At 38.3% G+C, this 13291-nt stretch overlaps 1 protein-coding gene across 1 annotated transcript in view; it reads right to left on the minus strand.

Annotated features, from left to right (window-relative positions):
• The window catches only part of LRPPRC (leucine rich pentatricopeptide repeat containing), a 103789-nt gene that overhangs the window by 58823 nt on the left and 31675 nt on the right, over positions 1-13291 (minus strand). Inside the window, exon 14 of the mRNA XM_082746943.1 lies at positions 12150-12216. Coding sequence (XP_082603069.1) covers positions 12150-12216 — 67 coding nt within the window. The remainder of the gene's footprint in view (positions 1-12149; positions 12217-13291) is intronic.

Here is a 13291-nt window from a genome sequence, read left to right on the forward strand (position 1 = left end):
TGTCATAAAAGACAAAAGCTGAAAAAGTGTTCCATACTAGAGAAAATTAAAGCTAAAGGACAACTAACTTCCTTCCCTAAAGTAGATTTCAGAGAGGGGAGGAAACACAAAAAAATTAAAAAAATTTGATAAAGTTAGAACAAAAATCTATAGAAGGCAAAAATGTTCCATCAATGCTAAATTTCCTGAATTTGTTAACTGTACTGTGGTTGTATAAGAATATCCTTGTTCTGTAGTGGAGCCTCTGGCTGGCTCAGTAGAGCATGGAACTGTTCTAAGTTCAATTCCCAGGTTTGGGGTACAGATTACTTAAAAATAAAACCTTAAAAAGTAAAAAAAAAAAAAAAAGAATATCCTTGTTCTATAGAATTGCATACCGCCATATTTAAAGGAAAAGGTTCATTATACATGCAGCCTAAGCCCAGAGAGTTAAAAAAAAAAATTATAAAAAAAAAAAAATTTATTATGTGCATGTGTATATATGGAATGATAGATGGGTAGATTCATTCATTAAGAGTGATGTGCCAAAATGCTAAAAGTTAGTAAATGGCATCTTTTAGAGTTCTCTGTGCCACTCTTGTAATTTTCTGTAAATCTCAAAATTATTTCAAAGAAAGCAGAAAGAATGGCTCACCCAAATTGTTCCTATTTAAATGAAAAGCCACTTATAAAACAGGATAACCAGTGAACTCTGGTCTTATACTACTTCCAAGCTTTGTAAATTTAATGTTAAGTTCTGTATATTTATTTATTTAGTATCTACTTATTTTGATTTGAGAGAGAGTGAGCTTGTGTGGATGGGGTGTGTGTGGGGGGGGACAATACAGAGGGAGATAGAGAGAGAAACTGAAGATGACTCCATGCAGAGCACAGAGCCTCACAAAGGGCTAGATCTCAGGACTCTGACATCACGACGTAAAGCCGAAACCAAGAGTCAGACTTTGAATCAACTATGACATCCACGTACCCCATATAAGCTCTTTATTCAAGTATGTCACCTACTTTTTCGAAAGAGTATGTGTTTTGGAGTGCCTGGGTGGCTCAGTAGTTAAGCGTCTGCCTTCGGCTCAGGTCATGGTCCCAGGGTCCTGGGATAGAGCCCCGCATCGGGCTCCAGGCCTAGGAGGGAAGCCTAATTCTCCATCTCCCGCTCCCTCTGCTTGTGTTCACTCTCTCGCTGTGTTTCCCTCTGTCAAATAAAATCTTAAAAAAAAAAAAAGGCTATGTGTTTTAATGGTAATTTTATAATGTAAATGTAATATAACTGATTAAAACTTATAGAATAGGGGTGCCTGGGTGGCTCAGTGGGTTAAGCCTCTGCCTTTGGCTCAGGTCATGGTCTCAGGGTCCTGGGATTGAGCCCCGCATCGGGCTCTCTGCTCAGCAGGGAGCCTGCTTCCCTCTCTCTCTACCTACTTGTGATCTGTCAAATAAATAAATAAAATAAATAAAATCGTTAAAAAAACTTGTAAAATATACTACATATATTTATTTACATTATAAAATGTCCATAAAATCTATAAGCCTTTTTAAACCTGTACCCTTACAAGCCTTTATAGGCCTCATAGGCCTTTTAAAACTTGAGGTTGGGCAGCTTTGAGTGGGCTGAATTTTGGTACAGTGAGTTAACAAGGCACTTATTTTTATTTTAAATGGGGGTGCTTGGCTGGGTGAGTGGGCAGAGCACACAACTCTTAATCTTGGTTTGGTAAGTTTGAGCCCCATGTTGGGAGTAGAGATTACTTAAAAAAAATTTTTTTTCAGAATGAACTACCAACACATGCAACAACTTGGATAGATTTCAGGGTCATTATGCTAAGTAAAAAAAGGGCAGTCTTAAAACATGACATACTTTATGAGTCAAATTATAAATATCTTTGCAAAATAACAAAATCATATATATGGAAAATGAATTAAGTGGTTGCCACAGCTTACAGGAAGAGTGGAGAAGGAGGAAGAATACAGGGGGGTCACAAGGGGGGTATGTGTAGTGATAGAATAGCACTTTATCCTCACTGAGGTGGTATTACAAAGCTATACATGTAATAAAAGTCAGAACTACATACACACACCTTGTGCCAATGTAAAATTCCTGGTTCTGATAATGTACTATAGTTAAGTAATATGTAACCAGTGAAGGAAAACAGGACACAGAGGGTCTGGAAAACAGGACACAGAGGGTCTATGTGCTCTCCACCCATTTTTTCCTGTGATTTTATAATTATTTCAAAATAAAATGTTCCATGCCCCTGTGGAATCCTCTTCCTTATGATGAAATCATCCCTCCCACTGAGGCACATTAAGAAAAAGTTTTGAAAAAGAAGATGGATTCTTATCTATAGGTAGGGAAAAAATGTTTACGAAACCCTATGCTTGGTAGTGTTTATTTTGATTTGAGAAAAAATTTTTGAGAAATCAGTTAACAGAAGAAATGATGAACTGACCTAAAAAAAAATTACAGCTCTGGGCTTTGGCAGAAAACAATCTCAATTTTTACAAGCTTTCATCTCACCCATCTACTGATTACAGAGCAGACTCCTCTGACTACTTGACATTTCTATATGTAAAAATAAAAGAAAAAACCTTTTTTTTTTTTAAAATTTTGCCAAATAGTAAATGAAAAGTGAGAACTCAAGATATGAGGATAAAATGCTATGCAGTGAACAGTAAGATACAATAAAAGTCTATATTGATAAAAAATAAGACCTCTTTTTTGACCAGGCTAGGAACAGCTTTAATTCCAAGGAATTTTTTTTTAAGATTTTATTTATTTATTTGACAGAGAGAGATCACAAGTATGCAGAGAAGCAGGCGGGGATGGGGAGGAAGCAGGATTCTTGCTGAACAGAACCCCCTATGTGGGGCTCAATGCCAGGACCTTGGGATCATGACCTGAGCTGAAGGCATAGGCTTAACTGACTGAGCCACCTAGGCACCCCAATTCCGAGGAATCTTTTTATTTTTTTTCCAAGATTTTATTTATTTATTTTGACAGACAGAGATCACAAGCAGGCAGAGAGGCAGGCAGAGAGAGAGGAGGAAGCAGGCTCCCTGCTGAGCAGAGAGCCTGATGCAGGGCTCGATCCCAGAACCCTGGGATCATGACTTGAGCTGAAGGCAGAGGCTTTAACCCACTGAGCCATCCAGGTGCACTTCCAAGGAATCTTAATCTATAGGTGCCTACCAAATCTAAGAAATTGGGGGTGTGTGGGAGGAGAAGTGAAATCAGAGTTTGCAAGCAAGAGGCCAATGCCCAAAGTTCATAATATTAAGTGGCAAAACTTATACTGGTTTGTTAGCTTGTGGTATCATTAGGAAGGTGATCTTAATTACTGTTCATTCTGTCATATGTGATATTATAGTACTTATATTGTTATATTTAAAATAAGTTCTGGGGGCACCTGAGTGGCTTAGTCGGTTAAGCATCCAACTCCTGATTTCAGTCCAGATCACGATCTGGCTGCTGAGACTGAGTTCCCCATCTGCCTGAGATTTTCCCTTTCCTTCTCCTTCTGCCCTTCCTCCCATCCCCCTCTAAAAAAATTAATAATAAAAAATAAATAGGGGTGCCTGGGTGGCTCAGTGGGTTAAAGCCTCTGCCTTCAGCTCAGGTCATGATCTCAGGGTCCTGGGATTGAGCTCCGCATCAGGCTCTCTGCTCAGCAGGGAGCCTGCTTCCTCCTCTCTCTCTCTGCCTACCTCTCTGCCTACTTGTGATCTCTGTCAAAGAAATAAATAAAATTAAAAAAAAAATACACGCACACATATTATAAAAAAATAAAAATAAGGGGCACCTGGGTGGCTCAGGTGGTTGAGCATTCAGCTCTTGGTTTTGGCTCAAGTCATGATCTCAGGGTTGTGAGATGGAGCCCTGAGCTCAGTGGGAAGTTTCTTGAATATTCTCTCCTTCTACCCTTCCTCCAATTCACGTGCATGCCCTCTCTCAAATAAATCTTTAAAAAATAATAAAATAAAAAAATAAGTTCTGAGCTGAATTACTAAGTATTTATAGGTAGAATGACAAGAGATCTGTAATTTAAGCAGTCCATCCAGAGGTAGAAGAAGGGGTTGGGGAAGGGAAAAAAATGAAACAGGATGGCCAAAATCTTAACTACTGAAGCTGGCTGATGGATCCTTTCCAGAGTTCTACTTCTCAAATGTTTGAAAACTCCCATAGTAAAACACAAAGACATACCATCTCTGGTCTAAATGCTGCACCTCCACTCCAATTCTCAACATTAATCAGTTGGGTTTACTTTTTAAGAAAAGCTACAAAATCCTATCTCTCATCAAACAACCTCTAAAAAATAAAAAAAATATTAAGACTGTAAATTGCTCTCAAACTTGGCATTAAGTACCCAGGGAAGGCATGGAGATAAAACTTCATAGCTGTATATGCATCTAAAACAGCTGACAATGACTAAAAGCCCTATCTTTGAATGTGAACCTTCAGGACAGATGGCACAGGTTCAAAAAAAAAAAAAACAGAATCTTTTAGAATTAAGCTTTTGTATGAACAGTCAACACTTCACTGTACATTTACTCCTTAATTCAATGCAACCTAACTTCTGGCCCCAAACCTCCACGGAAAGTACTCTTGTTAAAATTACCACTAATCTCAACTCAAAATTCAACTCAAAATTCACTTTTTGGTCCCCTCTAAGTTTTGAGAATTGTGTTGCTGATCATTCTCTGCCAATCTCCCACTGATGCTACTCAATCCCTTTCAGAGATTCTCCTTCCTTCCTTATCCTTAAGTAATCCTCCTTACTAAGTTCTGAGTGCCTTACATTCTTTTGTTTTTAAGACAATCCTGCATGTAGATATTTAAATTCCTTGTTTCACGGAAGAGGAAACAGACTTAGAACGGCTAAGGAGGGATGCCTGGCTAGCTCAGTCCATACAGCACATGACTCCTGAGCTCAGGGTTGTGGGTTCGAGCCCCACGATGAACATAAAGATTACTTAATAAACAGAGAACAAACAGGCTAAGTAAAGTATCTTCACCTGAAATTCCACAGGCACCTCAAAAGACCCCATAACTGATGATTATCCACCCCTTACCTGCATCCTTTTCTCCCCTCTTTGAATATCCATTGTCAGTCTTATGTCATTACACAAATCTTGCAATGGCTCAAAGTCCAAACCTCATGCCTTGGAATGAGATCATTCATGAAGGGCCCCAGGCTACCGTTCTGGTTTTATTTCTTGCCATTATTTCATAGTTTCTTGGGCTATCATTACATCAATCTACCTTCAGGTCCCCAGATGCACTGTTCTGTCAGCCTCAATTCCTTTGCCTAATGCCCTTCTTTCATGTTGGACAAATTCTTACTCATCCCTTGATACTCAGCCACAGCCCTTCTCTGCACACCTTGCCCTGACCCATTCCTCCCTTAATCTCGGCAGTACCTTCACCTCCACACACATATAATTATCAAGATACCTCTGCAGTTCCTTTCTTATTTTCTGTTCTCCAACTATAACAACTTGGCAAAAAGAAGTTTCCTGTTCATCCTTGACTCCCCTATTATTTTGTGGTCCCAACCCTCGGCACACACAAAAAAGAGTTAATATTTCTGAGTACTCAAACTGTAATTCATTAGGTACTCCCCCTCCTCCTTTAAGAATATCATGAGTGGGAGCCTCACTGGTTGATTAAAAAGAGGAGTGTACCATCTGGCATTTAACTTGGTGAATTCAATAGGGCTAATATCAGAAATCTTATTTGTGCTTTCTTTTTTTAAACCTATGAAAAGCAGCACCACTTCAATGGCATAAAGCCCCACTTGCCAAATTCAGACTACTGCCATCGGGTCAGAGAATCCCTCCTTCAATCACAGGACTCTTCTGTGGCAAAAAAGATTTAAATGCCTGCCTGTCAATTCTGAAGCATTTATCCTTTTGTTATGTTATATCCCCAGCCAAGTTTTGAAATAGTTTCAGTGACATTTTGTCTCTCAGAAGTGACTCAGTATTTCTTGTGGTGGAGTTCTCAAAATTACACAGTATGTATACTGCCTTCTTTCTTATTTGAACTTTGCTCAGCTAGCACTATTGTTAGAAGGAAAGTCTTACTCATACTTAATATCATCCTACCTTGGATCTGACATAAGAATTTACGAATTTTATCAGTCAGATCTAAAAATGCCCTTTAATGTATTCTTAAAAATAGCCTTATGTTTTAAAAAAGTTTAGAACTGGGATGCCTAGTGGCTCAGTCAGTTAAGCGTCTGCCTTCGGCTCATATCATGATCCCAGGGTCCTGGGATCCAGTCCAAGTTGGGCTCCCCAATCAGCGGGAAGCCTGCTTCTCCCTCTGCCTCTGCCCGCTGCTCCCCATGCTTGTGCCTCTCTGTCAAACAAATAAATAAAAATCTTTTTTTTTAAAAGATTTTATTTATTTGACAGATAGAGATCACAAGTAGGCAGAGAGGCAGGCAGAGAGAGAGAGAGGGGGAAGCAGGCTCCCCGCTGAGCAGAGAGCCTGATGCGGGACTCGATCCCAGGACCCTGAGATCATGACCTGAGCTGAAGCTGAAGGCAGCAGCCTAATCCACTGAGCCACCCAGGCACCCTAAATAAAAATCTTTAATAAATAAGTTCAGAAGCAAAAATTCTCTAGTAATCTTCAATAATCTCACCCTAACTAAGCAGTATTGAATTTAAATAGTATTCTACAGATGACTTTGTCTGCATATAATAACAATTTATAAATTGGAAAACTTCAGGAAGGCATATACTTGATTGGTAATTAATGACCATGTCTTGAGCTTATGAACTTACAGAAATACTAGCTCACCACTCAAACAGTACTCTTAAAAGACATGAAGAAAAATAGTATTAGTATTTCAAAAATATTGTGGGAGAGCATAAAGAGTTAATCTGGGCCAATAGGTTACAGAACACATGCTGGGAACTACTGACTCACAGACCCTGGACCTGCCACTTAGGAGGAAGTTTACTACGCCAAAATCACATGCCAATATTGAATGCATATCCAAGGTTCCCTTAGAATTAGCTAAAGTGACTGATAATCTCATTCAATGCTCTATAACTTCTTACATTGTTGATGATTATAAACAATTACTTTGGTAAGGAGTAACTAAGTGAATCTGTTCTGTGTTAATCCTTACAGGAGCTGCAGTTAATTTGGACTCTAGTGGGAATGCCAATCAGCACTCAGTTTTCTTCTACTCATTCAGCCAATTCTAAAAGTTGCTAGAGTACAATGGGACTCTGGAGAAGCACACGATAGGTGACCGCATAGCTGTATTAAATGTCCTGGGGATTTTTAAAAAAAGATTTATTTACTTGAGAGAAAGAGAGAAACAGTGCAAGCACACAAATGCACTGGGTCCAGAGGGAGAGAAAAGATAGAAATTTAAGCAGGCTGCGCTCAGCGCAGAGCCTGACATGGGGCTTGTTCTCACCACCCTGAGATTCCCCACCCAAAAGTCAGACTATTAATTGATTGTGCCACCCAGGTGCCCCCCCTTGCAAAAGGATTCTAAAATATACATACTATTTGATTCAGCATCAAATAAAAGAAGGCTACATTTTAACGCTAAGATACTGGATTACAACAACACTGATTATGTTCTTAATTTTTAATAGTTTATGAGGTGGGAGAGAATACATCACCTCTAGTCACAAATGTTTTAAAATTTGCACATATTCCTATGAATATTGCCAAATTACCACAGCCTGAAACTTTTCTATATCTACAGTAAGAAAAACTCACCAACATAATATAGTTTTAGAACCTACAGATTTAAAATACTTTCCCAGAAGGGACTAGTTACAACCTGACACAGAGCAGAATACCAGAGAGGAGAAACCCTTAAAGAGAGCTCTGGAGACCTACAGCTGTCTTTAGTGCAGTACTTACAATCATGTGGGAGTGAGGGAAGCCTAGGGAACTATCTGAGACCTTTCCAGAGACTGAAGAAGACAAAACCCACACAGGCATGGGAATAGCTCACATTCCCAATGATCTCAAAAATACATCATGAGGTAGGTATGCCTGGTTGGCTCGGTCGGTGGAGCATATGACTCTTGATCTCAGGGTTGTGGGTTCAAGCCCCACATTGGGTGTAGAGAGTTCTTTTAAAAAAAAAAAACAACTTTAAAAACAAACCAAAAAAACCCCATGGGCTAGTGGACAGAATATTCAGAAGGACACTACCTCAGTAGTGGGGCTGAATTAATTTAGTGGGAATAATCCTAGACTTAAGGCTGCTCTAATCCTGTGTAACAAAGCAAAAAAGCAAGCACTAAGAAAAGAGTTCCAAGAAACTTCACTCAAGACATCTGAGCAGGGCGCCTGGGTGGCTCAGTGGGTTAAGCCGCTGCCTTCGGCTCAGGTCATGATCTCAGGGTCCTGGGATCGAGTCCTGCATCGGGCTCTCTGCTCAGCGGGGAGCCTGCTTCCTCCTCTCTCTCTCTCTCTGCCTACTTGTAATCTCTCTCTGTCAAATAAATAAATAAAATCTTTAAAAAAAAAAAAAAGACATCAGAGCAAAGTTCAAAAATATTTAAAGGAATAATTAAAAAAAAAAATATCCACCTTCAGCAGAATAAATTCCACATCAGGCATCCAATCAGAAATTACCATGAAGCAAAAATATATGATGTACAATGAGGGAAAAAAAATTAACCAAAGAAACAGTCCCAGAAACGACACAAATGATAGAATTAATAGACAAAGACATCAAAACATCTATCAATAACATTTCCACACAATCAAGAATGAAGAAAAAAGCATAATGAGTATGTTAAGGAGATATGGAAAATGTATTTTTAAAAATCCAAACTAAATTTTCAGAAATGAGAAATATATCTGGGATGTACTTCTGCCTCCAACAAGCCTCTACACTGCAAAAATTAGTCTACTTTACTCAAAATAAAGGCCATATGTTGTTTACCATATTTCAGTCTGATCCCAAACAGCATCTCCAAACTCTACAATAAATACTTGCTGAATTAAAGGCAATGCCTAAACACACAGGAATTCTGTAAAAAGGCCTCTGTAATTAGTTCAACAGTATCATTCATGTGCCAGGTATTAATCTAAGCACTGAAGATTGTGCAATAAACCAAACAAACACAGAGCTTATGTTCTAATCATCCAAACAGCTGCTACAAAATCTGTTATAAAATAGTAACAAAAGATACGAATGTTTTTATTTAAACCATTTATTTTCCCAAATTACCACAATTTAGGTTGCCTAATTTCCCAGCCCACAATAAATCAAAAACAGCAATTATTTAAGTGTGTGTAGGTTACTTACGGCAAATATACTGAAAGTTGTAACAGTGACAGCAAAAATTCTTACAAGCAATGAAGCAATGTGATGACATAAAATTAAAAAGCAAAAACAGAGAATGCAGCAAGCAGATGCATTTACTGGAGGGACAAGCAACTCTGCATACTTTAATCATTAAGGCACTTATGAGCTCAATGAATGACCCAGGTTTGTATCGGAATATACAACTTGTTCTTTTCCCATCACACCGGATCAACTTTACAGTCTAAGTACCTTGTTTAAGAAGTCTAGGAGACAAACCATAAGAGACTCTTAATCACAGAAAACAAACTGAGGGTTGCTGTAAGGTGGGGGAGGCGAGAGAGGTGCAGGGGTGGAGGGATGGGGTAACTGGGTGATCGACACTGGGGAGGGTATGTGTTGTATTGAGCAGTGGGTATTATATAAGATTGATGACTCAAAGACCTGTACCCCTGAAATAAATAACACATTATATGTTAATTAAAAAAAAAAAAAAAAAGGGGGCTAGGGCGCCCGGGTGGCTCAGTTGGTTGAGCCCCTGCCTTTGGCTCAGGTCGTAATCCCAGGGTCCTAGGATCGAGTCCCACATCAAGCTCCCTACATGGGGAAGAGCCTGCTTCTTCCTCTCCCACTCCTCCTGCTCATATTCCCTCTCTCACTGTATCTCTCTCTGTCAAATAAATAAACAAAATTTAAAAAATAAATAAATAAATAAACAAAAGTATAACATAACGTTAATCGAGTTACAGAAGGAAATACACATGACCTGTAAGTTTATATGAAAAACCTTTCAAGACATTTGTCAAGGACAAATGACAATGTTACTATGCTTCACTTCATAATATATTATAGGAGCTTAATTATTTTTATGGGTTCTTTCTTAAAAATCCAGCTCTACTAGCATTTTTATCCAGCTGATTATGTATTCTGCATTTTCAAACTTTAGTTTTAAAGGCACAGTCCTGGGTGCCTGGGTGGCTCAGTGGTTAAGCCGCTGCCTTCTGCTCAGGTCATGATCTCAGAGTCCTGGGATCGAGTCCCGCATCGGGCTCTCTGCTCAGCAGGGAGCCTGCTTCCTCCTCTCTCTCTCTGCCTGCCTCTCTGCCTACTTGTGATCTCTCTCTGTCAAATAAATAAATAAAATCTTAAAAAAAAAAAAAATAAATAAAGGCACAGTCCTTGGTTTGCTTGTTTGTTAACCTAACATAAAACTATCCCTGAAAAGAGCAGAACTGCACTGGCTAAAGAAAGGGAAGTAACAAGGAATCCCACTGACCTGTTCTACCTCTCCTTTCCTGCCATGGAGTATCTGGAGATGTCTAGAGAAAACCCTTCTCCCACCAACAAACAGGCTAAAAATTACTGAGCTTTTTAGTATCAGAAGTCATTAACATTAATACAAAAAGAATGACAAAATTAGAAACTCGTCTTTTTATAGCTACCAGTGTGAACAGCCAATTCAACAAGGTTACCAAAGGCTGCTAAAACCGCTGAATCAAAGGTTCTAAGAAACAGGACAGACCCACTGTCTGTCACAAAGTATCATCCCATAGACTTCTTACTAATCACAAAGGGAATGCGGTTCCTTTGCAAGAGATATGGTGGCCACCAGCATAACCAAGTGATCACACTTAGCTGATGGCACCACCATTATATCTCCTGCTGCAGTAGGAGATGCCATCACCTATCAAATATTCTTGCTAAAAATATTCAACCTGAATCTGATACTGGAAAAAAACTAGATGAATACAAATCTACAGAGAAAGTAACCTAGACTCTTCAAAAAAGTCAAGGTCATAAAAACCAGAAAAAGGCAGGGGAATTATTCTAGATTAATAAAGAGACAGCCACCACATGCAATGCGTGTATTTACTGAATCCTCAATCAGAAAGTAAAACAGCCATAAAAGAGGTTTTTAGAAAACTATCTAAACATTAACTATGTATGTTAGATGATATTAAATATTATTATTTTAGGAGTGACACTGGTATTATGATTATACAGATGATGACCTTATTCTTATGAGAGAGAAGCTGAAAGATCCAGTACCCTAATGTCGACAGCTCCAAGTGGTTCAGTAAGAAAGAAAAAAGTCTATATACATATGTGCTTGAGTGTATATATTAGAAAAAGTGTTTAGATAAAGCAAATATGGCAAAATATAAAAAACAGTGAACCTACTTAAAGGGTATGTAGGGTTTTTCTTTAATATTCTTTCAACTCAAAATGTCTGAATATTTTCAAAACAACAAAATTGAGGGGTGCCTGGGTGGCTTAGTCTGTTAAGCATCTGCCTGCAGCTCAGGTCATGATCCCAGGGCCCTGGGATGGAGCCCTGCATCAGGCTCCCTGCTCAGTGGAGAGCCTACCTCCCCCTCTACCCCCTCCCCATCTCTGTTCATGCGCACACATGCACATGCTTGCTCTCTCTCACTCTTCCTCTATCGCAAATAAATAAATAATCTTTTTAAAAAAATAACAAAATTGAGAGGGGAAAAGGTCACTAACACCCCTGAGCACAAAGAGGAAGACAGCAGTATTACACTGACTGAAGTTACCTTGAAATTAAATACTCAAAACAATCAAACACACGTACAACTTTGTAACTCCAACCCACCATTTTCAAACAGTGCTTTCTTCTTTGAAACACAGATTTTGCCAAATTTGTGGGTATTTTTTGGAAAGATGATATAAAAGACTGCCTACATTCAAGTCAACTAGTTGGTAGGAAGAATAACACAGAAATGATTATTTTAGGCCGCTGGTATATTGGAAAATAAGAATATCTAAATCTTTCCTTATAAAGGTCACAAAAACAGGAGAAATCAGGTAAATAATATAATAAGGTAATCATCTTACCTCCTAAAGCCTAGACTTAGACTGCCTCTCAAAGAAGAGAATGACAAAGGCTGTATATTTGATTCCACTGCAAAAGAAAGTGATCATAATTAAAACCCAGACCAAAACCCCCCAAATTATTACTTCTTTGGAAACACATAACCTTTTAATTTTCATTTTGGAAATTTTACTTTTAAAATGGAAATGTTCTTATACAAAATTAATTATATAATAGTTATATATATATCTGCAATATAAGCTACTCTTTAAAAACATTTTTACTTCATTTTCATGAATATATACAACTACTGAATTTATAAATATTCTTTGGTATAAAGGGTAATATCTAATCATCTACCGGCACACTGAGAGTCGGTCTGGTACACATACCAAACTGTATGTTATTAGACAACGTGGCACTATGAAGGAAGAGACTAACTACCCTATAGGACTTCGGTCCTTTAAAGGAGAAAAGTTCTTTTCCCAAAGCAGCAGTGGGTCTTACTGAACCATTCATACTTTGTCATTCCACCGTCCACTATGATCAATGACTTCATTCATGTAGGAGTGACAACCCAGAGTCATAATAAGTCTTTACCTCTGTTGTGTAACTGATTTAGTCACCTTTCACTTTTCTAAGTATCTGTCTGCTGTACTATTCATTTTGTCATTTAACAATCTCTATATTGTATGTTTCAAAGCTGACACTGTAAGCCTGATTTGCCTTACCACATAGGCCTGATTCATGTAACCCTTACCATAACTAGCAAGAGCAAAAATCAAAGTAGGCATCTCCTGATTTTATTTTTCCCTGTCATTGTATTAAAATGGTGCCATGTTAAAGTAACCGATTTAATCTCTTCACATGTCATATGACTATTAAACGATCCAAGATGCATAGAATTACAGAGGAGGTCATAGTACACATAAAATTCTGAAAACAGATTATAGTTTAGAAAAGATCAAAATACCTGGGTAACTTAAAACAATAACAACAACAACAACAACAAAAAACAGCTCAAGGAAAACATCACAGAGGATTTTAAGAGTATTTGTTCATCTCTCCTAAATATGAATAAAAATTTAACTCACACACATAAGGAGAGCTGTTTTAGATCAAGTGTTATATCCCTGAACAGAGAGGACAAGTTCTCAGCGGTTTT

This window comes from Mustela nivalis, assembly GCF_964662115.1.
Source record: "Mustela nivalis genome assembly, chromosome: 8".
Taxonomy (NCBI): domain Eukaryota; kingdom Metazoa; phylum Chordata; class Mammalia; order Carnivora; family Mustelidae; genus Mustela; species Mustela nivalis.